Genomic DNA, 26,492 nt, shown 5'->3' on the forward strand with positions numbered 1-26,492 from the left:
TAAAATGGAGCTTTCTAAATGTATTTTGTGAAAACTATAAAACATTTTGTACAGTAAAATTGTGTCTTAAAGAAAGCCTTTTTGCCTGTTCAATGCTGTGTCTCATACAGTGTCAGTCTTTACTGAGCAAGAAGAGACAAAAAAAAATTTAGACGCAACGCATCATAGCTGCAAATTTAAACAAATATAAATGCTGACAAATGCCAGTACAAGGGCTTGTTATACACACACAACACCTCCAATTCCCACCAAACAAAGGTGTCCAAAATAACAAACCTCTCTTGATGTATGGGCTGAACCAAGTCGACACAGACCACACAGCACAACACCGCTGCACAATGAGAAAGGTCAAGCAATTCACCATCACTGGCTCTTGTTGTAGTAGAGTTACGATGGTATGAAAAAAAAAATACAGAACCAATGAGGAGGAGGGAGCAGAGGAGAGAGGAAAAAAAGTCATGGAATAAAGCAGTCAGTGCCTAGAGCGAGGCAAAGGAGCGATTGTGTGGCAGAGTGAGTTATTTTGCTTCACTTGCTGCCTCAGCAGGGGGGTTGTGTCTGTGTGTATGTGTGTGGATTTGAGGGGGTGTGTGAAAGGGGGGAGAAAGAGCATCTAAAAGGAGAGGATGTCCAGGAGAGAGTGAGGTCAGGTAACATTCACACAGCATGTAATAGCACCAAATATCTCAATAAACTGATTAATTCAATTTACACGTCCCACTCAGTATTTAATAGTCCAATCAGAATTTTGAGGATTGGGGGTTAATCAGATTTTTAAGAGGATTCCTTTTTTCTTTTTTTGGAGATAATGCAATTTCTCTATTTAATCCAGTTTACCACACAGACAGAGGAATAGTGTTTTGCGAGCATGGGGAGGAGAGGGGAAAACAGGTTGTGCGACTGCGCCGAGACAGAAGAGGAACATCAATAATTACAGAGAGAGAATGAAAGAGAGATTCAAAATGCAAGAAAGACTGCAATTAGTGGAAGTCTAAATAATACACAGCTTCGGGATAAAACGGTTTAAATGTAATTCTTGCTTGGAAACAAAGTCAGCCAATATAAGTTTCTGGAAAAGTTCCTAAGAACTTTGTGCTCTTTGATTTGTTTTTTTTAATTTTAAATGAGACACAAAAACTCTGACCTGGAAAGCCAAATTCCCAGAACAGCAAAGAGAGGCTGACTCTTCAGTGTCAGCGGTGTACTCTGCGTATGAGTGCGTGCTTTAAGCAAACACAAATGAACTTTTCACTCATCATTGTAAATACAATACATAATAGCTTGTCTATTTTGTAAACTGTATCTGACAGATAACGTCATGTTTGAAGATAGGTCTGCTTCAACAAACCACAGTTGGCAGAGAGACAGATCCAATGTGGTAAAAATGTATTGTCCCACACTGTGTTATACTTGAATAGTGCTGCAATGTTAAGGCCATTCAATAAAAGAATCCATATGACCTCGGCTTAAGCTACTGTAGGAAAACAACTATGGCTTTGGATAGGAATCAATAGGACATGAGCGGCAGCTGCCAAAAGACACGATTATAAAAGCAACGCTCGGTCCCATGGCTTCCTGTTGTTGCTGAAGGCCAAGAGAGGCATTCAAGAAGTAGGTCCTCTGAAATGTGCCAACAGCACTGAGTGTTCATCTTATGTGTTGTTGTAGGTTTCATTAAGATCAAATGCAGAAAAAGAAAAAGAGAAGAAATGCCTTGCAAATATATTTTCCTCCCGGATTTAACACTTTGATTTGCTATAAAAAAAACATAATTGAGATTTAACTACTAAGAAAGATTAAAAGAGAACACCACCTAAATCAGGAATTATAACATGTTATTTCTTCAGCCTAGGAAAGTTCAGTCAGTATTTGTGAACACAGATACTTTTTTATGAGCTACTTTCTCTTTTAACCAGAGAAGTAAGTCTCAAACATGTGATGTCATCCAACATAAATTCTGGATTTTGTTTGTTTTCTTTTTATACACAAATGAGCTTTATGCTACTACTGTGTTCTCACTTCTGAAACAGACAATGTACCCATATACGAAGAAACATCCCCCCGGGTGCTCTCAGTGTCCTAAGTGCAGTGTGAGGTGAGAGGATAAGTGTCTCTAAAGACCCTCATATTATAATTTCTGTGGAAAAAAATTCCACTGAGCAGGAGAGAATACATTCTCAACCTGAATGTGAAGCTTAATTTTACTGAGATTTCCTCGCACCCCAAATTACTTATTCATACTCATTGCAGAAGCATGTGTGACTAATCATTACTCACAGTATTATCTAACCATGTGCTACCACCTTTATCTCAGGCCAGAGCACTAACAAATACATAAGAAGTTTAACTGTTAACTCTAATCTTGATTAAAATGCATAGCCACATTGAGTTGAATTTGAGTACTGAGACAAGCACCCATCCACTAAATTCTAAACATATGCAGAAGTGTGAGAACCCTCATTCTTTATTATATGCATAGAAGAAACTGACATTAAAAAAACTTTGTTGATGGTTTTCAAATTTAAAAAAATATTCCACTTTCTGAACTTGACTAAATAAGTGAATAAGCACAATGGTGACATGGAGATATGGCATGTGTAAATAAACAGATGTACACAAATGCCAAAATGAATGTATTCTATTTTTAATCTATCTTAAAAGTGTACCCTGAATATGTCAGCTCTTCCACAACAGTAACTTAGAAAACAGTTTTTATCTTGACAACTCCAGCTTTTGTTCACCTGTATAAGAGACCTGTGTATGTCATCTCTCTCGCTCATACACCCGATATAAGAGCGCTTCATTCATGCATGAAACTGTCAGGTAACACTACCCTCTCCCAACACGTGTTGCAGATGGTTACCAATACTGCCAGTTTTCAAAGGCAAAAATATACAAACTGGCATCAGCAGCAGACTGAGGAAAACAAAAATGAAACATTTAATTTTTCATGTTGTTTTTTCTCTGTTTCTCCATGTCACCATTTGACCTAATTTGTTCTTTTGGGCTTGTCATGGCAAAGCAGCTCATCCAGCAAACATGCCTGATGAGGTGTGAAGCCTGCACCCAAATCCAGCACTCCTACCCTCTGCCCACATTCCTGCTCAGCTCTCTAGCTTACTGGAGGTAGACGTCACTCACCGGCACAGTCTCAGGGTCAGACGGAGGCATCCCTATCCGAACCTGAAACCAGCGAGGCAGACCAGAGATCAGTCATTCATAACACGCTCACTTTACATCCTCTCACAGTTTCACAGGTAGTCTACTTTCCCTCCAGAGTAGGTGGAAAAAAAAACAAAACAAAAAAACACAAGTAAAAATAATGTTAAAAATGAATAAAAAATTAAGAGTACATGTGGAATATTGTGCATTTATTTTCTTTTATTTATCTAAACAAAAGAACATTGCATTGCATTATCCAAGAAAAAACTACTGGTGTCCATGGAGTGGCAACTTGTGTTTGTACAGTATGCTCAGAGCTTGGGAGAATGCAGTTAAATTATTTAATGTTGGCCAAGAGTGAGTGTGTAAAGACTAAAAAAAAAATTACATTTTACATGTAATCAAAATCCCCGGCGACAGAGAACAACCCCGCCATCTTGAATTTTAATTGGGTTAAGTAATAGTCACCCTGCCAGTCATTTTCCTTCATATAAAATTGAGATGGAGCCCGCTTTTTTTTGCACTAGAGAGTGGGGAAAAAGCAAACTGTTGGTAAAACCTCTGACCAATAATATATGGTCAAATTCTAATTACAGCTTGGAATGTGCAACTATCAGCTGTCAGAGAAAAAAAAGAGCGTGCTGTGGATTTATATAAAAACTGACTTGAAATATAGGATGAAATGTGTCTGTTATGAGACGAGGTACTGAGGGTGCTTAGATCTTCCCCCTTGGCTGGGACAGTTGGCAGGTGGTAATGGCTGGCAGGGTTATTGAGGTTGACATTATGTGGGTGAGGGAACAACCTGGTCACCACGGTAAAGAGGACAACGCTGCGGCATTCCAGGTGTTGGTAGCCCCGTGGCGACTGTGTGGGAGCTCTAAAAGTCCAGGTGTTTGTTGCCGGAACTGCTAGAGCCACAGGCTGAAGCCACGACGGTCGCTCCTGCCAGCTCCCCCCTGCTCACACGACTCACTGTCTCAGACAAGTCTGGAGGCAAATGCAGTCGCTACAGAAATAGGAGAGAGAGGAAGGGGGGAGGGAGGGGGGGGGGGGGGGGGGGGGGGATTAGATCAGTTTGTATGGAGAAAAAAGTAAGCACTACAGTGGATCATCATACAGTAGATGGTACACTTCAGTGATGTTTATTCACAGAGAGCCATGTTGGGTTGAAATTGCATTAGATGCTTCAGCACTCCCCTCATCGTGGAGTAAACCTGCTAGCGTGCTGCTAAATGCTTCAGAGAGCTTTAGGTCTGTTACAGCTCACAGGGAATATGTGTGTGAGAGTGTGTGAGAGGTGGGGCTGTTTTGAGAAGTTGTGTATGGGACACAACAGCATGCATTTGTGAGGTGTGAGGTGAGAGAAGGCACAAATGTGCATGCAAAATCTGCATGTGTTTGCACTTGTGCTGATTTGCTGTGTTCAGATGATTATGTACAGCTAATACTAGAGTCATTAGAATCAAGTTTTTTAGCTGTTTTGTAGTAAAGCTTATCTATGGAGCAGCCCTGTGCCAACTCAAAGCACAAAGACGCAAAGAGGTTAATGAGGGCCACTCATGTAAAGCCCTCTAACACCAACACACTAACTACTATAAAGCTTAAGAGGGGCTACACTGCTTTGCTCTCTCCAGAAGCTGCTAGAAAGGCCGCCAATGGCACTCCATGAACAAAGTCTTGAAGAGTCTTGCTAAGAGCGTGAGAGGAGGTGAAGTATCTCCAGAGTCAAGTGTGCGCCCAACAATGGTGTTGAGTAGCACGTTGCTTGAGTGTCTATCGAGGAAGTTAAATCAGAATACAGGCATCCCGGGTACAAGAGCAGTTAAACCCTGTAATTAGCCCCTGAAAGAATCTACCATGACATCTGACACCCACTGGTCAATGCCTGCGCTCCCACCCTACCCCAACTTTCAAAACCTTCCCTGCCTGCCACATCCTTGCCCCCTCCAGACATGCAGCTTTAGGAGAGCCCATCCACTCCCACAGATACTTATCTTTTTCTTAATGGCTGGGTGTTTAGGTACAGGGTTTAACAGTGTCATTACTAAGAGATAAGTCAGGACTACACAAGAGTCTTCACCCCTCTAGGGTCGACTACTTCCTCCCTTTGCTTAATGCTGCTTTTAATGAGCATTGAAACAATGCAGCCTGAGTTGCAAAATGTTTTTACATCACTGATGTTGATGTCTGCTACTGCGTCTACCAGGTCTGAGTCCTGCTTGAATGGTCTCTTTTCTGTTCTTGCCTTTGTGTGTGTGTCAGAGGACCGTTTGTCAAGCAAGTAGAGGAAACAAGAGGAGTAGTCTTCATGCAGCCCTGCAGATTATCTGTGACAGGTGAGCTCTGAGACATTATGAAGGACCTATAATTTAATGTAAGATGGTGAAGGTAAAGTTACAGGGGACTCACAAAGGCATGGACGGAAAGTCCCACTGCGACAAAAGACGAGATACATAATGAGCATAAGCTAACTCTTGGGGCACAACAAGAGGAACAATCAAAAAACAACTGATAAATTAGTTAAACTTCTCTCTGTACAACTCTTTCTCTGACTCCCTTTCTCTCTCTCTCACACACACACACACACACATGCAAACTCATATATTGGCCTTGAGGGGGCCTCCAGAAGCTCCAACTTCCACCCCTGCCAAACCTCACCTGTGTAACCTTTCGTGTCTTCAGCTCACTCGAGTGTGATTGAAAAAGAAAAACAATGCATTGATCAAGCCTGGACTCAGTCCTGCTTAGTGCACTGCAGCGGAAACACGGTAGAGAGAGGGGTAGGAGAAAAATCAATCACATATACATCACCCTCAGTGGGAGAGTAAAAAAAAAGAAAAAAAAAAGACATCACACCGTTGTCTGGCTGTCACGCACCCACGGGCCTGGCTACACCGTGTCTGTTTGGCTCCGAGCACCGTGAACCCACTGAGCATGTGCAGAGCGAAGGTCAAAGCAATCCAGAAGTGCAGCTCAGCTCCTCTAACCTTTGAGTTCAGGGGCAGATGAGAACAATCAATGCGTACATCAAAGTTGGAGGGAGGAGCAGACAAAACCAATTGATTGGTTTGACAAACAGAGGGAAAAGGGAGCTCAGTAACAGTCAGCATCCATCCCGTACATCAGTGACGCCCAATATTAGAGCCGGTAACTATTATTGGTTATCAGGGCTATAAAAACTTACTTTATATTCACTTTCACATCACTGTCGATGGAAGTTAACTGGAGGAGGACAAACCAAGAAAAATATTTTAATTCATTTTCTCTCCGTTGTGAAATTTGCACCCAAATATGTGATGGCAGCCAACAGCGGGGCTGCCGTGAACATTTGCATTGACACCAAGTGAATGGAGGTCAGTGTCGAACTTAGACAGACATAACCAGGGAGGCTCAGAGTCTGCTTCCCTACGACCTGCACACTCCATGATGTAAACAAGGACATCCGGAAAACCCTCAGAGGCATAGTGGGGTGTATGTGTGTGTGAAGTCTTTCTCTGCTGCCTGGCAACCTTCACGAGGGTGGAGAAAGAGGAAAAAAAATAAGGGAGGAGGGGGTGTTGGATGGGAGTGGACGGCGGGAAAATAGACCATTGGCTGTGGTGTGTTGGTGGAGGGGGGGTGGATGTGTGCCACACTGTTAGCACGAGTATGTGTATTTGAGTGAATGTGTGTTAGAGTTGTGATGTTAATGTTCCCTCCCTGGTGGCGGGCAGGGGTAAAGGTCTGTGGTTCAGCTCAGCTCCACAGCCAGAGGGGCTGGGGCCATGCTGGCAACAGGGTGAGGGGTGACAAAGCTCCAAACGAGCGCTAAGCACTTGAAATGAGCCCTCAGGGCCGGCCCACGGACTAGCTTTGCCTAAGAGGGTTACTAATATCACCCCACAATGGACAATTCCCTTCAGCTTACTAAACACCCCAAAGACCCGGTTCTTAAGGAATATGGCTTTTCATGCTGTTGTAAGCGGCTGTACACAATCTCTGCATACAGCTGTGGTTGTTTGTGGATATCACATCTTTGTTTTATGGCTCTGGAAAGACACAAAATCACAGTTTTTAACTCTGCTTATGAGCACTACAAAGTTATGTAAGTGTATTTTATTCCAAGATCCAAACCGACCAATTTTTTTTCCAACTGGAGCTTAAACAGGACCTCCTCACACAAAGCAGCACCATCAAAGGCATTCCTCTGGTGGTAACGGCTTGCTAATGACTGGAGTATTAGGTGCTAATTTAACGAGTCATTTCTTCCATAGAGTTTTAGCCACACTTTCAAATGGCCCGTGTCACTGTACAGCTTAGAACTATGGGAAACCCAACACCTTGTTGGAACACATGACGACCGGTCTGGCTGTTCCAATCAGATTAGCCGATGTTGGAACATGCTCATGGAAGTGACACGATATTTACCATAAACACCTACTTAACACAATCATTGTTGTAATTTGGTCAGCATACTATAAGCTCTATTAAGTCAGTGAAATGAGAGAAACTGAACATTGTATCACTAAGCTGAAGTCATTACAATCACTGAGGAAATGTCGACACAGCAATTTGGCTGTATGCTGTGAATGCATGAATAAGAAATTTCAGTTTTTATACTGATGCAGATAAGGTTTGCATAGATTTATGTACCACAAGTCCAGTATTCATGCACAGTGGTCACCTTAGAAGTGATAGCTTTTGCCAATTCCATTTCCCCTGCAATGCAACCACTGTAAACTAATGTGCGCGATGTCTGTCCATGACACCAGGTCAATGTCCTATATTTCCAGTCCTATTTCTACAACCAGCCAAGGGTCAAAATGGTAGCAGAATGAAATTGGTAAAAATTTCCCAGACTTGCTTGTCCATCCAGTCACTAAACCAAGCTAAATCACCTCCCGTGCTGTAATCCCTTACACCTCTAAAGTTACACTGCACTGTGTGGGAAATCATTTGCTGAACCTATAGGAACTTAACTTTAGCACAGCAAAACCCACATAATGAAGTGATGCGCTTTTCTATTGGAGAAGCAAATCATCATCACATTCACGCTGGAAATTTCACAGAATACTTCCGCTACCTCACAAGAAAAATGCAGAAACAACCCAGCATAAATCCCATCATTTCAGTAATTCTAGCCCACCTGCGTCTAACAAAAGCAGAAAAGAAGCTCTTCCTTCCTCTTTTTTTGTTGTAACAAAGAGTGCAACACGATCCCCGACCTTCCCCCAAGAATAACCTGTTGACTAGGGAAGTTTTTATCCTTTAGACTTTGTCATTTTCAGAGTTTAACAGATGTTATTTCATTTGTCTTCCTTATTGTTTTTTTTGTTGTTTTTTTTTTTACATGTGTGGCTATTATTTTGTCAAATAAATGTCAAACATTCATTTTCTGTCAGGGGAATGTTTTACCTTCTCCCTGAAGCCCTCACTATTAGCAGCTTTTAATGCTGGTGATTAATGCATTTTGAACTCATCCAGTCAAATCCACATAAGCTGAATTTGTCAAAATTTGACATAATTTATAAAAATGGGTACATTTTCCACCTGTGCCCTGTCAACAAAAACATTATACACAATTCAATGTTTAGTGAGAAAAAAACAGCACAGAAAGAGTATAGGAGTTACAGGTGGAGAAAAAAAAACAAACAAAGGTAAACTATACTGGCACTCATCTCAAGTTTCTTTTTGGTAATTGGGTGATGGTCACCTGCTCGCCATGTCACCTGCTGCCTGATCCAGGATAATCTGAGCGCCAGGCGTATAGACAGTCAGGCGGACTGACAGATAGACAGATACAGACACAGGCTCCTCGTCTCTTCTGCTTCATGGCTAATGCATCTGACAGAGTAGGCAGCAGGCAGGCAGAAGGATGAGTAAGCATTTTGAGTGTAATTATATTCCCAAACACTGGAATAATGGGAAGGGACTAATAACTGACTGAATTTCATTAAAAGTGAGCATGTCCAAACAGGAAATTGATTAGCTGACAATATTTCTTAATACCTAATGGAATGCTTATTCCTGTTCTCTTGAATAGCCCGCTCCCCACTTACCCTTCACGCTCCACGGACTGATGTATAACAGCATTTGATAGTATCTGTCATGTTACCAAACATGACATGCATGGGAATCAGTTAGCTCCACAATGCTTCTGAATAACCAAATGGACAAACAGGGGCCAAAGTGTAACTGCGTTGTAACACAACAACTTGACTTGTTATCTCCGTCGTCATCATCTTCAAACTGAACCCTCCTCTGGGGGCCTCCACGCGGGCCTGTCAAGAGCTTTGACAGGGGCAGCAGCGTGGGGCCATTTTGTCTCTTTTCAGTTCGGTTTTGTTTCTCTTTGGAGGGCAGTGTTGGTATGGACCGTGGGCATTGTTGGGTGAGGGGGCGAGGGCACATTGACCCCAGTGGTGGTGGGTAGTAAGGGGGTTGTGGGGGGTTTGTTGGTGTTATGGACTTAAGCACAGTCAGGGAGTGCTGGTCCACCCCTGGAGTGACATGGTGCCTGGGGAGAAAGGGAAGGGGATGTAGGGCATAGAGTACAAACATGTCTAAGTGCTGCCTTCACTACAGATAGGCCCATAGCAAAGAGCGCGGCTGCATGGGTTATGACAGCATATCTGGGGGACCTCTTGTGCCCTCCACCCCTCAAACACACATTTTATGCCTCAAACCATGACTCTGATATATACGTACATCCTCAGGTTAAAACACCACTGACACTTTTGGTAAAAGCAGGTTTTCTAGTGCTACATAGATGCCCTACTATAATAATCACACTTGTGAGAAATTGTCCTAACATCCCTTTTTTAAACTTAAAAAAGGTATGAGGCTGTAACCCACTCTCAACCCACTATAAAACTGTCTGTAGGAAAAGTAGTTCTTTATCATAGTAATGTTTTTAGACCACTTTGAGTGTTTAGATATTTAATAAAATGATCATACCACAGTACAAAACAGTATGAGAAAGTAACTGACTTTTAACTCTTTGGCAATGTCAGAAATGCTTTAAAGGAACAGTTGTTTTAAGACTTGAGCTTATTTGTTTTGCTTCAGAGTTAGATGAGAAGATTGATACCACTCTCCAACCTGGTCTCACTCCCAACTCGTCAAATAATGATGCTTAGTCAGTGGCCTTTGTGTCAGGCACCCACCCAGGCAGCAATTTTTGAAGCTCCTAGCAACTGCCGTGGAATAAAGAGCGAGAAAGTCCACATAAGGTGGATGAGAGAAGAGGTGGCCTGGCAGACCATTGCTCAGGTACTGTGTGAAACCAAAAGTCAATGGAGTTATTTTAACAATAATGTACGTAGTGTGCTAGTGTGTGTTGCATACTAGGCTAGTGACCTATGTCACGTAATGTATTTGTGAGATTACATTAAGTTAGCAATAAACATTATTTTATGCCAAGCCATTATGTTTGTTTCTAAACCTAACCACGTATTTTGGTTGCCTAAACCTAAGGAAGTAAACCTTAAAAAACAAAGTTTTTACCTATTTATATTTTGAAAGGAGACCGCATGCATTTCGTAAGTGGAAATTGAACATTCCCTCTGGGAAAAAAGGACGTTTCTTTTGAAAAGACAATGAATGTGAGAGCGTAAATTGAGTGTCTGTATCTGACAAATTGGGAGAGAAAATGTGTTGCACTCTTATACAGTATGTGTCTTTAAAATAGGAAGCTGGATCAAGCAGTCGGTTAGCTTATTTTAGCATATAGACTGAAAACGAGGAGAACAGCTGGACGGGCTCTGCTTGAGAGTAACAAAATCCACCTGCAAACCTCTAAAGCTCACTACCTCCCACTCATTTCACACTATATGTCCTAGAAAAATTGAAATTGTGTATTTTTGTGGAGTTTTGTGCAACACCATTACATGGTTGCTAGCAGTGTCTTCCTCCAGCAAATTCCCAATATGTCAAAATATCCCTTTAAGATTTCTGTCCTAACTGGCTCTGTCGCTGCTGTAGTCACCAAAAAAAAAGAAAAAAAAAAAGAAAAGAAAAGCCAGAGCATTACCAAGGATATTTTGTCATATATTATTCATTCTTTTTTTTCTGTTGCACTCAGTCTACAAGTGCATACACCCATGTACAAAGGCAGACAGACAGACACACACTGCCACTTGCCTATGCATGTGTCACACAGAGGTATTTACAACATGAGTGCGCAAAGCCAACTAGTGCAACCAGGGTTTCCTGAGCCCAGCCTTCCTTTCAACAGAACACCCTATTCCTCCCGTTGTCTCCTCTTTTGCACTGCGATGGAGTTCAGGCAGTTTACAGGCATAACATTTGGCAAAGCGAAAGGTCGTCTGGAGGTTACTGTGTCAGCCTGGGTAAGTGGCTGACCCCTTGGGAGGGGTGGGTGGTGGTCACACTCACTGAGGAATGGTCTGCTGTTGTGCTAGCAAAAAGACCAGGATGGAATAGAGCACACCAGAACTGTACATACTAGGACAGAAGGCAGAAGATGACAACATGTTATCTGTCATTTGAAATATTTCAAGGATCAACATGATGATGTTAAAGCTCTCATCAAGTCTGTGAAACTCGTCTTCAACCAACTGCATACTGTTAAAGCACAGAGTTTTATGGCACTGTACACCACAATACCCACATTTAGAGAAATACATAGTGGAAAAAAATACTATTTTCTAGTTGCTAAGTGTTGGTTTGTTAACTCTGTTTGGTCTTCAATAACTGGAGACTGACCATATTGTAGAAGAGAGGTGCAGGTGTGTGCTTGATGGTAAATTCTGTACTAAAGTTCAACAGCTTGACATCTTAATGAACTATCCAAAAAATCATCATCATCATCATGTAGACAGCTTATATGTACCAGCATTCATGGAGCCAACATCTGTAAGGATTTCTACACCATCACTCAGCAAAATAGAGAGAATGAGGTAAACAGAAGTATTAAAGAAAAGTTGAAGGAAAAAATAGGTAACTACACTTTCACTGTACCTCAAGAGAGGAAGGGAAGATTATTTCGGTAAAAACTTTTACCATGTAACTTCCTCATGTCTACTTGAAGTGAAGGAGACAGTAAATGAACAGCTTGAAAACATCTGATGTTGACCTGTTGTGAGAGTACCTAAGAAAGATGTGTGCATCTGTATGTGTGCATGTCAGCCATCGAAACACTGACACAACATAATGTCCTGATGTGTTTGCAATACTTTTGATGTCTTTGTAGTTGTACGTATGCATGAGAGTGTGTGTATGTTTGCATGCATCCGTGTCTGTTAGTCTGCCCGGATGAATAAAGGGGGGTGGGTATAATCCATCACCAGTTGATAGTCCTGACAAAAAAGGAGCCCTTTTTGCTGAGAGGACAGCCCTTGTGTGGACAAAGACCACCATACTGGGGACTTCATAGGACCCAGCTGAAAAGGTGTTGCCCAGAGTAACCCCATTCACATTAACAGGCATGCTGGCCAAAGCCAGTCATTACTGCTGACTTGGACCAGCCGGGCCACACATAGACCAGCCTAGAGCCTCTAAGGCCATTCACTCCACATCAGCCCACAGGCAAACAGCCTGAACTCTGCCACTGGGGAGCATCTAGAATTGTTACCATTCTATTCGACTGTCCGTCTTGAGGGCTTCAATATATGCAGCCTTTGAGTGAATTTATAAAAAGCATGAATATACAGTTTTAAAGGGACAGAGTCTTTGCCTTTTCATTAAAATGGGGCAATAACATAGCAATATCAAAAATATAATTAGCAATTTATAACTGGTTCAGTATCTAGTCAATTAACAACTGTCCCAATATGACACACTTGTCAATAAACAATAGTAAAGCTCGGGAACTCCTTTAAGACATTTAGCACAAGCCCCCTTTCAAAAAAGTTGGAACGCTGGGTAAAATGTATGTAAAAACAGAATGCAATGATTTCTTTAATATATTTTTAAATGAACAGTGGGGGAAAAGGGTATTCAACACTTAAAAAATGAGCATATATCCAATGCAGCTATTTAAATGAAATTTAGACCAGACGTTGGTATTAATCCAATTAAACTACACAAATAAAGAAATTGTAACATCCATAAAAATGATGTGCAATGAAGTAGAATTACTCAGGAAAAAGGTATTAAACATGCTAATTGAAATGTACTTAATACTTGGAGAAACCTCTATTTGTAATGCCAGCTTCAAGATGCTTCCTGTATGAAGAAACTTATCTCTCAGTGTTCAAACAAGTTCTTGGCTCAGTGTTTTTAAAAGAAAAGGCGATGTAACACAGTGGTAAACATGCCTCTGTCCCTACTGTTTTGAAACGTGATGCAGGCATTAAATTCATAATGGGTGTAAATTTACAAAAAAATTAAAAATGTGTTACTGCAGACCAAAAATGTGCTGCTGCAGCAGCAAAAAAATGTCTTCCATTTTGTAAAATGAAAATGACAGAACAAAACCACAACTGTTGGAGGATCTTGGAGATGTTTTATGTTAAGTCTTATAAAGAGCTCAGGTATTCACATCCACTTGTTGTCCCCCCATCACTGTTGTTTGTGACACTCTGAAATGAGGGTTACTCTTTCAAAGTTTCACAGTGAAATGATCCAAGAGACCAGCTGATGTGCTCTCAGTGGATTTGTACTGGAATCGCTGGGGGCAGAAAGTGCTTCGTTCCACTAATCCAGTGAACTCCAAACAGCACTCTGGAAAACCCAAATCTAACCTATTCTCTGTCTCTACTCTGATGCAAACTTGCAGAAAAAACACGCAGAATGAAAAGCAGAGCCAAGAGGGACAAAATACTGACATTTTAAAATTTCTTAGATAAAAATCTCAGTTGAATATTCTTAATTCAAATAGCATTCAGTGTAGCTACTTAAACATATATGCACTGCATGTTTTGACACACTACAGTCTTCTACAATCTCCTCCCCTATTTGTCCTCCATCCTCACCCCAACTCCACCTCTGCTCTCCTCTCCAGTATGCTCCCTGTGGGCAGGTGGTTGTGTAAATTTAGCCACAGCTAGGTGAGGTGCTTCCTGGGTAGACTGTTGGCAAAGCCACCTTTAGGGTGTTCAAGATGTCAGAGGGAATGAGACATCACCTCGGCTGCCCTGTCAAAAAATTCACCACCTTCCATTTTCCCCGTAACCTCTAGGTCCTGGAAGCACTGTGGGTGACGGGGAATTCTTGTTTTGTGTTTTCTAATTTTGCCTGAAACACAGCAGCCATTACCTAACCTCGAGCGCTAGCTGAGTGTTAATTGTGAAGCATTACTAAAGCCATTAAAACAGTGAGCCAGGGCCTGGGGAGGATGCATGCTAAAGTCAAAAATCAGACAGACAGTGCTAAATGCATGTGATACCCTCTCTGCAAATGACCCCTATAAAACATGGCACTGCATACAACATCTGGATATTAAAACAACGACAAGAAACATAACATATTATAAACAGTGGCATTATGATGAACAGAATTTATTTATGCACTTGTTAGTAAGTGGAGATTAAATACTCTATCCATTAAGGACTTTTTACAGCATAACTAAGATTTTTTTTTTTTATCACAAGGACTTTTATGAAACATGACACTAAATACCAGATATCTAGTCTAGCCTTTTGTTAAATGTCATAGTGTTTTAACTTTAATTTTATCTGCATCCCTTAGGGTATTTCAGCATTAGAAATCAAATTGTACTTTCAAATTTGTATATGCACTTCAATTGACCCTAGAAGTGTTTCTGAGTTGATTGAAAATGGAGGAATAATCAATATGAAAACTGCAGGTAGCATGCTGCAGCAGAGGGTTGGCAAGTAAGGTGCCTATCAGTCGATATAGAGATGACATTCCTTGACTAATTTCACAAAACTGCATCTGAAAAAAACGAACAGAATGGATGATTTCGGTCCAAAATTCTCTGTAATTACTGAGCCCTTCATTTCGTGGTGGAGTTTCTGGCAACAGTTTAAAAAAAAAGAATAATGGAGGCATTTCTGTGGTTAGGGTGGTTAGGTTCATTTGCCAAAAACCTTTGATCATAAAACCACAAAAGCTTGAGGAGACTAATGAGTAAGAATATTAGTTTGACGGTGTGTAATTAGAGTGCAATTATGTTCCCTGAAGTAAAGTTTAAAATAAAAAAAAAGTGAGGGTAAGTAAGGAGATGGCTACAGAGGGCTGCGGAGTTGAAAAGAATAACAAAATTGGAAAGCGTTCCAAATCTGACTATCAGCTTCTTCATTCTCCCTGATGTCGAGTTAGGCGTTTTGCTGGGAAATGGGCGGCCTGCCAGATTGGGGCCAAGTCAGAGTTGTCAGGGGATTACAGTTCTGCCTTGCTCACTGCAGGGGGTGCGGAGTGGGCCTCAATTACCCTGGAGCGGCGTGTTTGATTTGGCCCGGCACTTTTGGGGACAGACCAAAAGCTGAATAATGCACCATTAGCAACTCAAAATCCTGCCCTAAAATGAGTCCACTTATGCATCACATACAGTAATTGTGTGTCTATCAAAGGCTGGCAGGTCTACACCAATTACCCTGATAACAACAAAACAATCTATGCATAATATTATCTGCCGAACACCTGTGGGCAGCCTCGGACATCGGAGCTTCGCGGGTTAAAAGTTCTACATCTCATTCATAGTGTCATAAACACACTGTGGTGCAATGAAGTGTCAACTTTAGAGTGCTAAAACACGAAAATACAACGTTGCTCTGAGATAATGGGGGGGGGGGGGGGAGTGTGATGGTGGAACTGTTTATGTTTGTATTTACAAATGTGGGAGTTGGCAGAGAGAGAGAGTGTGTGTGTGAGAGTGTGTGAGAGACAGAGAGAGAGAGAGAGAGAGAGAGAGAGAGAGAGAGGAAGAGAGAGAGGGAGATCCCCCTACTCTGGCTACAGTTGGAGCTGTGCAATTGAATTTCACAGGATATGAGGCAGCAAATGGCATGTAAAGGCTGAAGCGTCAGACGGTTGCTGCCACACGGGCCAGACAGATAAGGGAGGTGTAAGTGAAATCATTAGGTAACTCTGCAGGACATCAGGGGCAGTTTGAGGTTGGCAGGGGGCTACGGGAGCCAGAGGTCCTCCTTGAGCTCCATTGAACACCCACTCAGCCTGATATACATGCACTTACAAACACACAGGGAAAATCACTTATACAAACACAAGCCGCAAGACATACAAGGACTCAAGACAGAGACACGCCAACAACCAAGCACTGTTTTTTCCCTCTCTACCCACAAATACAAGCACACGAACACACACAAGGATATGTTCTCATGCATGCACACACACTCTTGCACACACACACACACCACTTCAAACTGCAGACGCCTCATTGAGGTATCAGCCCCAGTGATTGTGTTTGTCCACCTGGGTATGAAAGAGCCATTCTGGCCTGTGTGGAGGAAACAGCAGTGTGGTACAGCTCAAGCCGGAGCCCAGCTAGGCTACGTCTGTCTCAGGCTCTCAGGGAGGGGAGCAGCCAAGTGTGGATGCACCTCATTACCTCACTCATCCACACACCAATTACCCCTAAATAAATACACCCAGCCCACAGGCAGCAACAATGACATCCAGCCTGAAAGGGAAGAAAGGACGCCGTTCAGAAAGCATTTGCACGCACAGAAAAGTGCTGCTGGATAATGATGAAAAAAAAAGTACAGAGAAAAGGAGCAAAAAGAAGGACATGCAGGGGGCTCCAAGTCTTTTAAAGAGCTCAAAGACGAGACGGAGAAAGAGAAAGAATGAAACAAACACCGAGCAAGCAGAGTGAAGTGATTCAGAAAATGATAATTTCTTGCTAAATTTCACCCAACACATCCGCAAATGATTGTTGTGGCGGGGGAGGGGCAAAGTTTAATTGTTTTAATGCATGCAGCCATGAGATAGCTCCGCCGCTGACTAAAATGGTGATCACTGTAGAGCCGACACATATTTGCATGTTAGACGGACCGCTTGGGGTAACGACAGTGAGTCCAAAGGCCAAAGAACATTGGCTAAAAAGAGAACGGACGTGCAGCCAAAGAGCTCGATCCCCAGAAACTCAAGACAAAATATGGCAGGTGGCATGAAATGTGACAAGGAACGCTCTGAAGGAATACACGATCTGGCTGCCCAAAATATGAGGAAACATTTTAAGCTGTTAGCAGTGAAAAAGTCTCTGTTACTGGAGTGAGAAGGTGAGCAAAGGATGCAGAAAGGTGTGTGGCAGAGAAAAGAAGACAGATGTGTTTTCAGGGAAGGGGGGCACAAACGAGGAGAGGTAGCCAAGAGTTCCTTCATGCCCCCTCCCTCTCTCCCACTCTCCCACCTCCCTCCATGTGGGATCCTTCTGCATGAGTGACTCTGTCATACCTGGGGGACACTATGGTCTCTCTCTCTCTCTTCCTCTGTCTGTCTCTCTCCCCCAGTTCCTTCCTACCTCTCCTCTTGTATGTCTGTGCTGTGACTTCGATGAACCAAGCCTGTTTGGTTGTATGGCACTGTGCTCCAAAAAGAGGACTAATTGAGCAAATGATGGGCTGAATAAAGTATCATAAATTTTTTTAAAACAAATAAAAGCTCATCGTATATAAAATTTCAAATCTCAATCATGGAGCAACTTGTACAGTAGGTGAACCACTTTTTATTTGACACCCAAAGGCGATAGAGATGATTCACTTCCTCCTCTGACACCTGAGCACTCATGTGATGGGTGCAACTCTAAGTCACTGAGGGTTGTGTGTTAAGGGGTGCATCAGGATGTAATTCATGACAGGCTGCTCTCCAGTCACCTGGATGCACAAGCATGTCCCAAACTTGAAATTAACCCACGTGACCAGGGCCGACCGGTTCACCTGACCAGAGGCAGATTCCTTGTTAACTGAAACAACGGCTGGGAACGTGTCACCTTTCCACGCTGTTGATTTGATGTTAATAAACAGACAGTGATGGATGAAATGGAAGTGAAAGGAGCAGGTTTATTAGGATTCCTTCCTAATGGAGGGCCAATTGAGTAAGGGCATGCTGAGAACGCCTGGTGCAACAGGTGGGTGGAGTAGCGCTGACATGCTATGGCAGCATAGCCTGGATTCCTGCTCAACCCTGCCTTGGAATTAGACTGCATGGGAATCCCAGGCTCTGTCACATTCAACACAAAAGGCCTGTGAAGACCTACTGGCCCTATACTCACCACTGCATCTTTGACACAGGTTAAGAGAGTATGACCTGCAGCTGGACCAAAAAATAGAAGGGTCCTTTCACCCTTTCTCCCATTTTACTTGGCCTGGAGGTTTCTCCTAAGAGCTCCAGTGTTTTTTTAATATCATGCACTCTGCAACACCTGTACATACTGCTGTAAAAACCCTGCAGCACCTTTCACATACGCTGACATACTGTAAACACATCATTCTGTCTTTAAGGTTGCCTGTTTTTAGTTGATAATGGTCTGCAGTCACACACACACATTTCAATATATCAGCACTATCTCAGAAAGCAGGTGAAAAGCGCAACTCTCACATCCAAGAGAGCCTCCTTCGTAGAAAGGTTTGCGTGACCTGTGAGATTTCACACGCTACCTGTGCCTGAGAGGGATTTTATAGGACATATGCAGGAGCCTCGAGTCCACACCCTGAGATGCTTGATGATCTGTGCAATCAACAAACATACAAAAAGCAAATCAACCAGCTTTTGTTTGTATTCATCAAAAATGTCCTGTGGGCAAGATCTGGCACGCCTCTTCTGTATTTCAACACAAGAAATGAAAATCATTTTAGTCACTCATGATAAACTCATAGTGTTTGCGGTTTGGAAATATAAACTTTTACTCACTGAAGGATTTTTTTGTTTTTTCGCTTTTTAGACCACTGAGATATGCAAAATACAAGTGAGGCTTCAGTTAAATATTAAGAATCTTTAGCACACAGAACACTGTACTATATGTTGTGCAAAATCTCTTTACTGCGGTGTTGAGCCTGTAACACCTAATCAGGATTTACAATAATGCACATAAATCTGCATTTAACTAGAGCACTTTCATTTGTGTGCCAATGCAGAGGACAAAAAAAGTTAAAGCTAGTTCAAGCTTTTGCCACGACACAATGCAATGTAATCCGTGCAGTGCGTTGGTGAGTCAATTCTGTACAAGGAAACATTCTACATAACTTATTTTGCAAAACAAATTGAGTAATTCTACTTTTCACTTGCAAATGCTGACAGAGAATTAAATGAGTGTCACTGTGATAACCTGTTTTATTTCAGTCAGGTAAATCTGTGGCACTGTGACTTTAGTCATCACTGCATCACAAGATTAATCATAATTCTTCACTGGTGGTCTGATGTACAGGAAATTAGTGGTGCTAATGAGGAGAGATGGGAGACACCTCCACAGAAAGGCATTAATAAAGTGTACCCCCTCATGTAAATGATGTTTCATTTGCTTCTGTGTGAGCATGCCAGGTGTCACATTTTGTTATTGTTCTTTTGCACACGCTGATCAGTTCAGCAGCACGACCTGTTGAGACAGGTATTGGTAAAGCTTGTTGTGTGAAAATAGGATTAGTATCCTGTCTGACGTCTTAAGTGTTTTAGCTGTCAAGATGCATAGGAATAAAACATCCTACATATACAGTAAATGCTCACTATACGAATACTAATGTCTGACTTTGTTATTCTTCCAGTGAGTAGGGGACTGCTAAAAACTATTAAGTAAATTATATGCATAAAAAAATCAACTTTAAAATGTTTTAAAGTACTTTAGTACTTTGAAGTACTTACACAGTAAGCTAAGTTAGATTAAAAAAATAACAACTTTATCAACTTTATTAATACACATTGTGCCATCCATCCATTCAACAGAACCCCTCTGACATCCCTTTTCCTCCAAACTAGCTCCGGCTCTAGAGCTGATTCTGTCCATGATTACTGTAACCTTGGTACTACCAAGTGAGCCAGCCACGCTTCACACTTCCACCTGTTTTAAGTGGAACCACTGTAACCAAGGAAGTGTGAAGGTGTTGTACAATGAACAACAGAAGAAAACAATATTAGCAAAATCGTGGATTACATTGATAACCCGTGTACTTTTGTTCTGTTTTTAAAGATATTTGTTTTTACCCATAAAAAGCATGGACACATTTCTCAGAGTCAGAAACTGTAATAATTAGAAATTATTGTCAATTTTCAAATTTCCAACTGTAGAATTTGACACGCCCACTGATGTCATCAGGGTTTTATGAGTAAGTCTGAAACATTACTGAGTGTATTAAATACAGGGCTGTGGTGGGCACATAACTAAGACTTACTGTAACATTTTAGAGGGAAAATTTTTGTATGATGTCAATTTAAAAATGATTGTGCCATATCACAATGTAATCTAACGATCTCACATGATGGCACAATCTCAGAATTAGCAAGACAAAGACAACACATTCCAGTTATATGGGCCATATACATTGGCAAACACACTTCATCTGCCAAATCCCTAAATTAACACCTTTTTTTGGCGAGAAAGCTCTATTTGGAGCACGTCACACAAACACCACAGCTGGCATTCAAGGGTAAAATTAATTACTTCAGATACATGTGCTTCTTCTCAAAGTGGCAGACTTATTTGCATTGAGGAACATTCAGCAGAAGTAATCGATGCACACACAAAATACGGCCACCCAATGACCCCGGCCCCCGTCTCAAAGTCCCTCCCCGTCCCCGAAGCCCTGGCAGCTCATCCATGCATGGAGGAACAAACACAGGTAGCGAGAGCAAATCAGACTGCAACAAAACACAGAAACATGAATGGGAAGCATTACAATGACGGGCTGGATGCAGGACAATGGGCCCGACATTAAACAAACGGCAAATCCCAGGATGGGCTGCGGGAGTATGATACAGATTACAGGCACCTAGTCCCTGCCTGGGGAACAGGGGAGAGGGAGAAAAAAGGACACAATATTGCAATCTGACAGCTGACGTCTTCATATAAATGTATGAATTTACATTCCAATTAGAGGAAATTTACATCTTAATCACAGCGAGCAGTGTGTCGGTCCCTCGGTTAGTGTGTTGCTACGGTAATGAGGTGGGATGCTGCTGTGCTCTCTCATCCAGACAGTGATCTGTCAGCAGACGACACCTCCCTGTTATGAGGGAGCTGCACCCTTAAATGCAACCGCCACCACAATCCGGTAATATCCGTTGAAATCTGTCTTAAATACCAACAAGGTGGGAGCTGCCACCCGAGGATAATATGCCAAATATGGAGTTTGAAAAACATCAAACATATCTTAAATACAGTGCACTGAACCAGGAGTGTCTTTAACTGTCAGTCAAGTGACAAGGCTTCAGTACTCTATGGCGTTCCATTTCTAATTTCCATACTAATAATGGGTATATTATCTTTAATGGTTTGACTTTGTTTTGCAGCATTTGAAATGGATGGTGAAGCTGTCTGTGGAATTACTCAAACATATCATGTCATCAGATCACATACTGCTCTGGTGCTAACAAAGGAAAAAAGAATGGGAGGGATGGAAGGATAGGGAATGTATCATCAATATCCCTCTGGTCATCATTCACATCAGTGTAAATTGTAGCATCCAGGCTCAACCTCAAGGAAAGCACACAGTAAGTTGGTCAAAGTGTGCGTGTGTGTACTTGTGGGGAGAAAAGAGAGGTAGACAAGTGCATAGCGGAAACCGTAAAAGTCTGCTAAAAGAACTTCTTGTTCAGGTTAATAACGTCTATTTGAAGACACTTGTTGTGGTTTTGTTCAATTAGCAGACAAGAGCTGCTGGTTTGAGGTTTTGGGAGTGAAACCACACAGGCAGGCCTGAAGCCTGGGTGGGCAGGATGCTTTTATAAGCTCCCAACAGAAAAAAAAGAATATATGTCACAATGCTCCACTGATATCAATTTTAATGAGCCCAGAAAAGGGATCATTTAATGAAAAACTTCAGCATTGAAACTTTGCTGAAATAACTTCAATCCAGTAAAATCATTTACTTGTAGAGCGGCACCGATTGCTGACAATGCAATCAGGAGGAGCAGATTAGCTACCACCACATAGCAGAGCACATAAATCAGTTTAACACAGTCCTTTGCCATCTTCACGCTTGACTTTAATACAGGGATGTGTGAACAAAAAATTGGAGGTAAATGAGGCATGGCTTCTTTATCACCCACCTCGTAGCCAATCAGGCCTCTCCCGTCAGAGACACTGCTCTAATGGCTGATATCGGTGGAAGCAGCCTATTACCGGATACTGCCCGTAATTAAGACAAGTCAGATTGCACCAGGCCAGTGCCTCCTCTCTGATATGTAGGCTGCCATTAAGACCAGAAGTGGTGATGCACTTGAACACTGAGAAAAGACAGAAAGGTCCATGTGTTTTTTTTTTAAAATTTTTTTCTAAAGACTGAAAAATGTTGCGTGTCCAGAGTAAGTGTCGTATGCGTCCCTAAATATCACATGGGGTGATATGTGGGGCGTGGCTGGGATTCCACTTTAGCCCAGAGGGTGTTTGGAGAGGATGCCGGGAAGCTGCACACTCCCCCTTTGGCACTTATCTCGCATATTCAAACCTTGCAGATTGATTCCCACAGCAGTGCTGCTGTGTCTGTGCACTTCTGTCCGACCATCCAAATGAGCTTGCCTATCTTTTTTTTTTTGGTGGAGTGGGGGCAAATGAGGTTCAGCAACTGAGTTTAGCTTGAATGTTCACAATGATTACAACATCTTAAAACAGGCACCAGCTTATAAGATGCCAGGCTGACTTTGTGTCTGGTAGCAAATGAGGTGAAAAGGTTGAATGTGAAGGCTGTTAAGTTGGAATATGGGCTCTGAATGTAGAGAGCGCGACACTCACTTAAAAAGCTCACTATGATTAAAAAAAGAGTAGAGGGAGCGTCCGACAAAAGAAACAGAGTGAGGGGGAGGGCAGAAGAGGGAGTGAGTTTGAGATAGAAAAGCACTTCTTTCTGTACACAGAGTGACCCAACACTCTGCCTACTCTAATATTCACCACTACATGTGCTTTTGTGCGCTATTCTTCGCTCATGTAAGCACGCAAACCCTCCTCTCGATACACACACTACTCATCATTATACAATATCACTTGCTGGTTATCTAAGACGTGCACAAGCATTAACACTCTTGCAAAGATTCAGAGTCACACACTAAGATGTGTTAGCTATTGAGGGGTGCAACTGAAAAAATCCTGTGCACTGATTTAATTATAATTTGGCGCATTACATCTCCTGTCTCCTTACAAGACTTCTGTTGATGCAGAGAGCTCAAACAATGACTGCTGAGTGTCAGAGTGTTTTTAAGGATGTGCATCAAAGGCAGCTGTTTACTTTCATGTCCTATGAGATATATCTGGAGAGGGACGTTCAGTGGGATCTCTGCTCTTGCTGAGGTAAGCAGGTTATCTCTGATATGAGTAAATGAACTCACTCAAGAAGTGACAACTTTGATATCTGCAACAGAGACATCAAATATTCCCAACATGTCTTCAAGTGCACAGACAACACAGAATTTCTTCAAACCTTTTGAACTTAGCAATTAATCTGAGTTGTGCAGTTGTCCTACTTTTTGTCAAATAAAGTAATACATTTGCAAAGGCAGGTAAGGACACACTGTAGGGATTAAATGCATGCTAAACTCAGGCGCACAACACACACGCACACGCACACACACACACACAGACACACACTCATGCTGGGTGATGAAGCAAGCGTACGTGACGTCCCCGTACAAACAGTCTGTGTAAGTGAGCGTACAATATCAGGCCATCAGATCACTTCCCTCTCCAAACATGAAGCCTTTAATAGATGTGAAACTCCAGGCCCCGGATCTTTTCACACCAGTGAGTCGCAACTCACACAGAAGAGCAGGAGGTAAAGGATGACAGTGCAAAAAAATAAAAAATAAATAAAACAATGAAAGAGACTGTGCGCTGAGACGATATGTATACAATGAAGAGATCAAACAGAAATATACCTGATTTGATTTGAGTCATACAAATCTCTCTGGACTTGACAGAAAATATACTCGTCTGATGGGACAAAAAGATTCATAAGAATCCTCAGACTAACATATGGAGTAACCTTTGTGGCCTTCCGGGACTTGGGGGGTGGCGGTGGGGTTACGCGGGGGGGCCTAACGCTCTGAGGACCGTAGGCACGCTAGGGAGAGGTGAGCTGTCACCCCCCATTACGATCACTGCCTGAGCTCAGAAAGGGGGAGGGGTAGGAGGAGTGCAGGCGAAAAAAAAAAAAAAAAATACTGGTTCCTCGCTAACCGCCATCTAGAGCCATCCCCGGGCCTCAGAACCCTCAGTCTACAACTGCCTCCTGGGAAACACTTGCACGCAAGTTCTCCTCATCCCTAGCTAGCGGTGGGGCATAATGTGTGTGGGGGGGTAAAGGGAGGGGTTTCTGCGTGTGGAGTTGGGCTCTGTAAGCAGAATGTATGGATTTTGCGTAACAAAAGGACAACTGTGCATGTTTTCTTGCTTGCTTCAGAGTTATATGCAGTTTGGTTGGGTTAAGAAAAGGAAGTGATACAGAGAGAGTGAGAGAGAATAAGACTATCCCAAAGCAACCCTTTTTGTTATTAAAGTTTAAAACGAGGGCAAAGACAAGGCAAGATGTATCTCAGGGGCTCTATGTGATAAGTATCCCAGTACACTACTTTTGATAATCAATAACTGACAAAACTCACAAACTTCAAAAGGACTGCAAAGTTAAAATGATGTACAGGAAGATAGTGAATCTACATAATAATACCAATGGCATGTCAGTTTCTAATTTCACACATGACATGGTTGAATATTTTATGCCAGTAGATAAGATGCTGGCCTCAGATTTGACCTTTTGCTGCCTTTTGTGTGAGTTTGGGTGAGCGCTGCTTAGGCGCATTCTGTTCCCCAGATCCCAGTCCTAACACCCCTGTCACTCATCATCACTCATCATTGTTAGGGACAAAAGGAAAGTTTGGTTAAGCCACACACTGGAGTATTCTCCCACCCACTGCCTCCCCCACCTTCACACATTCACGTATGTGTGTTAGGTAGCACGCACGCACACACGCACACGCACACGCACACACACACACACACGCACACACACACACACACACACACACACACACACACTGACAAATACACAAAAAAAATGGTTCTATTTTTGCCTCATAAACACAAGACTCAAACATGCGCCTCAATTCAATTCTACAAACTTTTCCATAAAGTCCCATCATCTTGCCCTCTAACTTGCCTTTTGATGTGCGGGCTTGTCCCTCGAATGGCCCTCTGACTCATCTGCTGGGTGCAATTAAAGTCCATTCAAGGCTCTATATGTGTCCTAACCATCCTCCATCATCTGGTCGAGTCTTTCAATAGCCACCTGTGAACTCTGAAGGACAGAGACACTTGCCCTCATAAAATTCATGAGCACTGCTACATTCAGTGGCCGGCCAACTTCTGCCAATGGCCAACACCACTTTAAATAACTCTGTGTTGACTGTTGGGTGAATCCTTTTTAAATACAACCATATTCACAGTAGCAGGGGTTAAGTAGCTCCCGTGATTAGCTGAAACAAATGCCTTTATGGGGTGCTTGGAGATAAAGAGAAAGAAAGAGGATCAAGACAATTTGTTTTCATCAAACAAGGACTCACTGAGGGACTGCTGACAGAGAAAACATTTAGAAAAAGGGTTAAGTGTCAAACTACTCTAGCATAAGATTACCTTTTAGTGATGCAAACAAATGAAGTAAGCATGAACATTCTGTTGTGTCTAGAAAGTCTAGAAATGGTGGAATCCTTACAATAAGACACTCACATGGACAGGTTTTCCATAGACATTAGTTTCACTTTGTTGTAAGAACCAAAAGAACATGCTCTTAAAAAATGTTGAGCTTCAATTGTCATCCTTCACAGACATGACTGAATACTTTCATACAGCATTATAGTTAAGGAGACAACTTTTTTCTGTCTCCAACTCTATCTGTGGTCACACATCTGATACTGTATGTCATTACGACCAATTGCACACGTCCACTTGTTGATGACAAATCTTTATGTAAATCCAGTAGCCACCATTATCAATGGACCTTTGACCAAATATAGGCATGGATTTTAGGGGAAAATGCAAGGCACGTCACCCTCATTATTACGACCAATTTCACCTGCAAAACATGAAAGTAGCATAGGACTTTTATTTCTGATAAAATTAAAGACATTTACACCATAAGGTGATACCAAAAGGTACAGATTGGTGCATAAAAATTCACCAAAATGCAGGAAATGTGTGTGTTTATAAAGTGTTTAAAGGTTAGAAGTGTTTTTGGCAGAGGACCCCGAAACCCCTTGTTTCACTTGTG

General features: G+C 42.1%; 1 protein-coding gene across 2 annotated transcripts in view; it reads right to left on the bottom strand.

Annotated features, from left to right (window-relative positions):
* Positions 1-3,361: 3,361 nt before the first annotated feature.
* elp4 (elongator acetyltransferase complex subunit 4) overlaps positions 3,362-26,492 on the bottom strand; it is a 62,946-nt gene continuing 39,815 nt past the window's right edge. For both annotated transcript variants that reach the window (XM_042504020.1, XM_042504089.1), the window contains one exon: positions 3,362-4,171. In XM_042504020.1, coding sequence (XP_042359954.1) covers positions 4,043-4,171 — 129 coding nt within the window. In that variant the 3' untranslated portion in view covers positions 3,362-4,042. The remainder of the gene's footprint in view (positions 4,172-26,492) is intronic.

The sequence above is a fragment of the Plectropomus leopardus genome, chromosome 1, assembly GCF_008729295.1.
Source record: "Plectropomus leopardus isolate mb chromosome 1, YSFRI_Pleo_2.0, whole genome shotgun sequence".
In the NCBI taxonomy this organism is placed as follows: Eukaryota; Metazoa; Chordata; class Actinopteri; order Perciformes; family Serranidae; genus Plectropomus; species Plectropomus leopardus.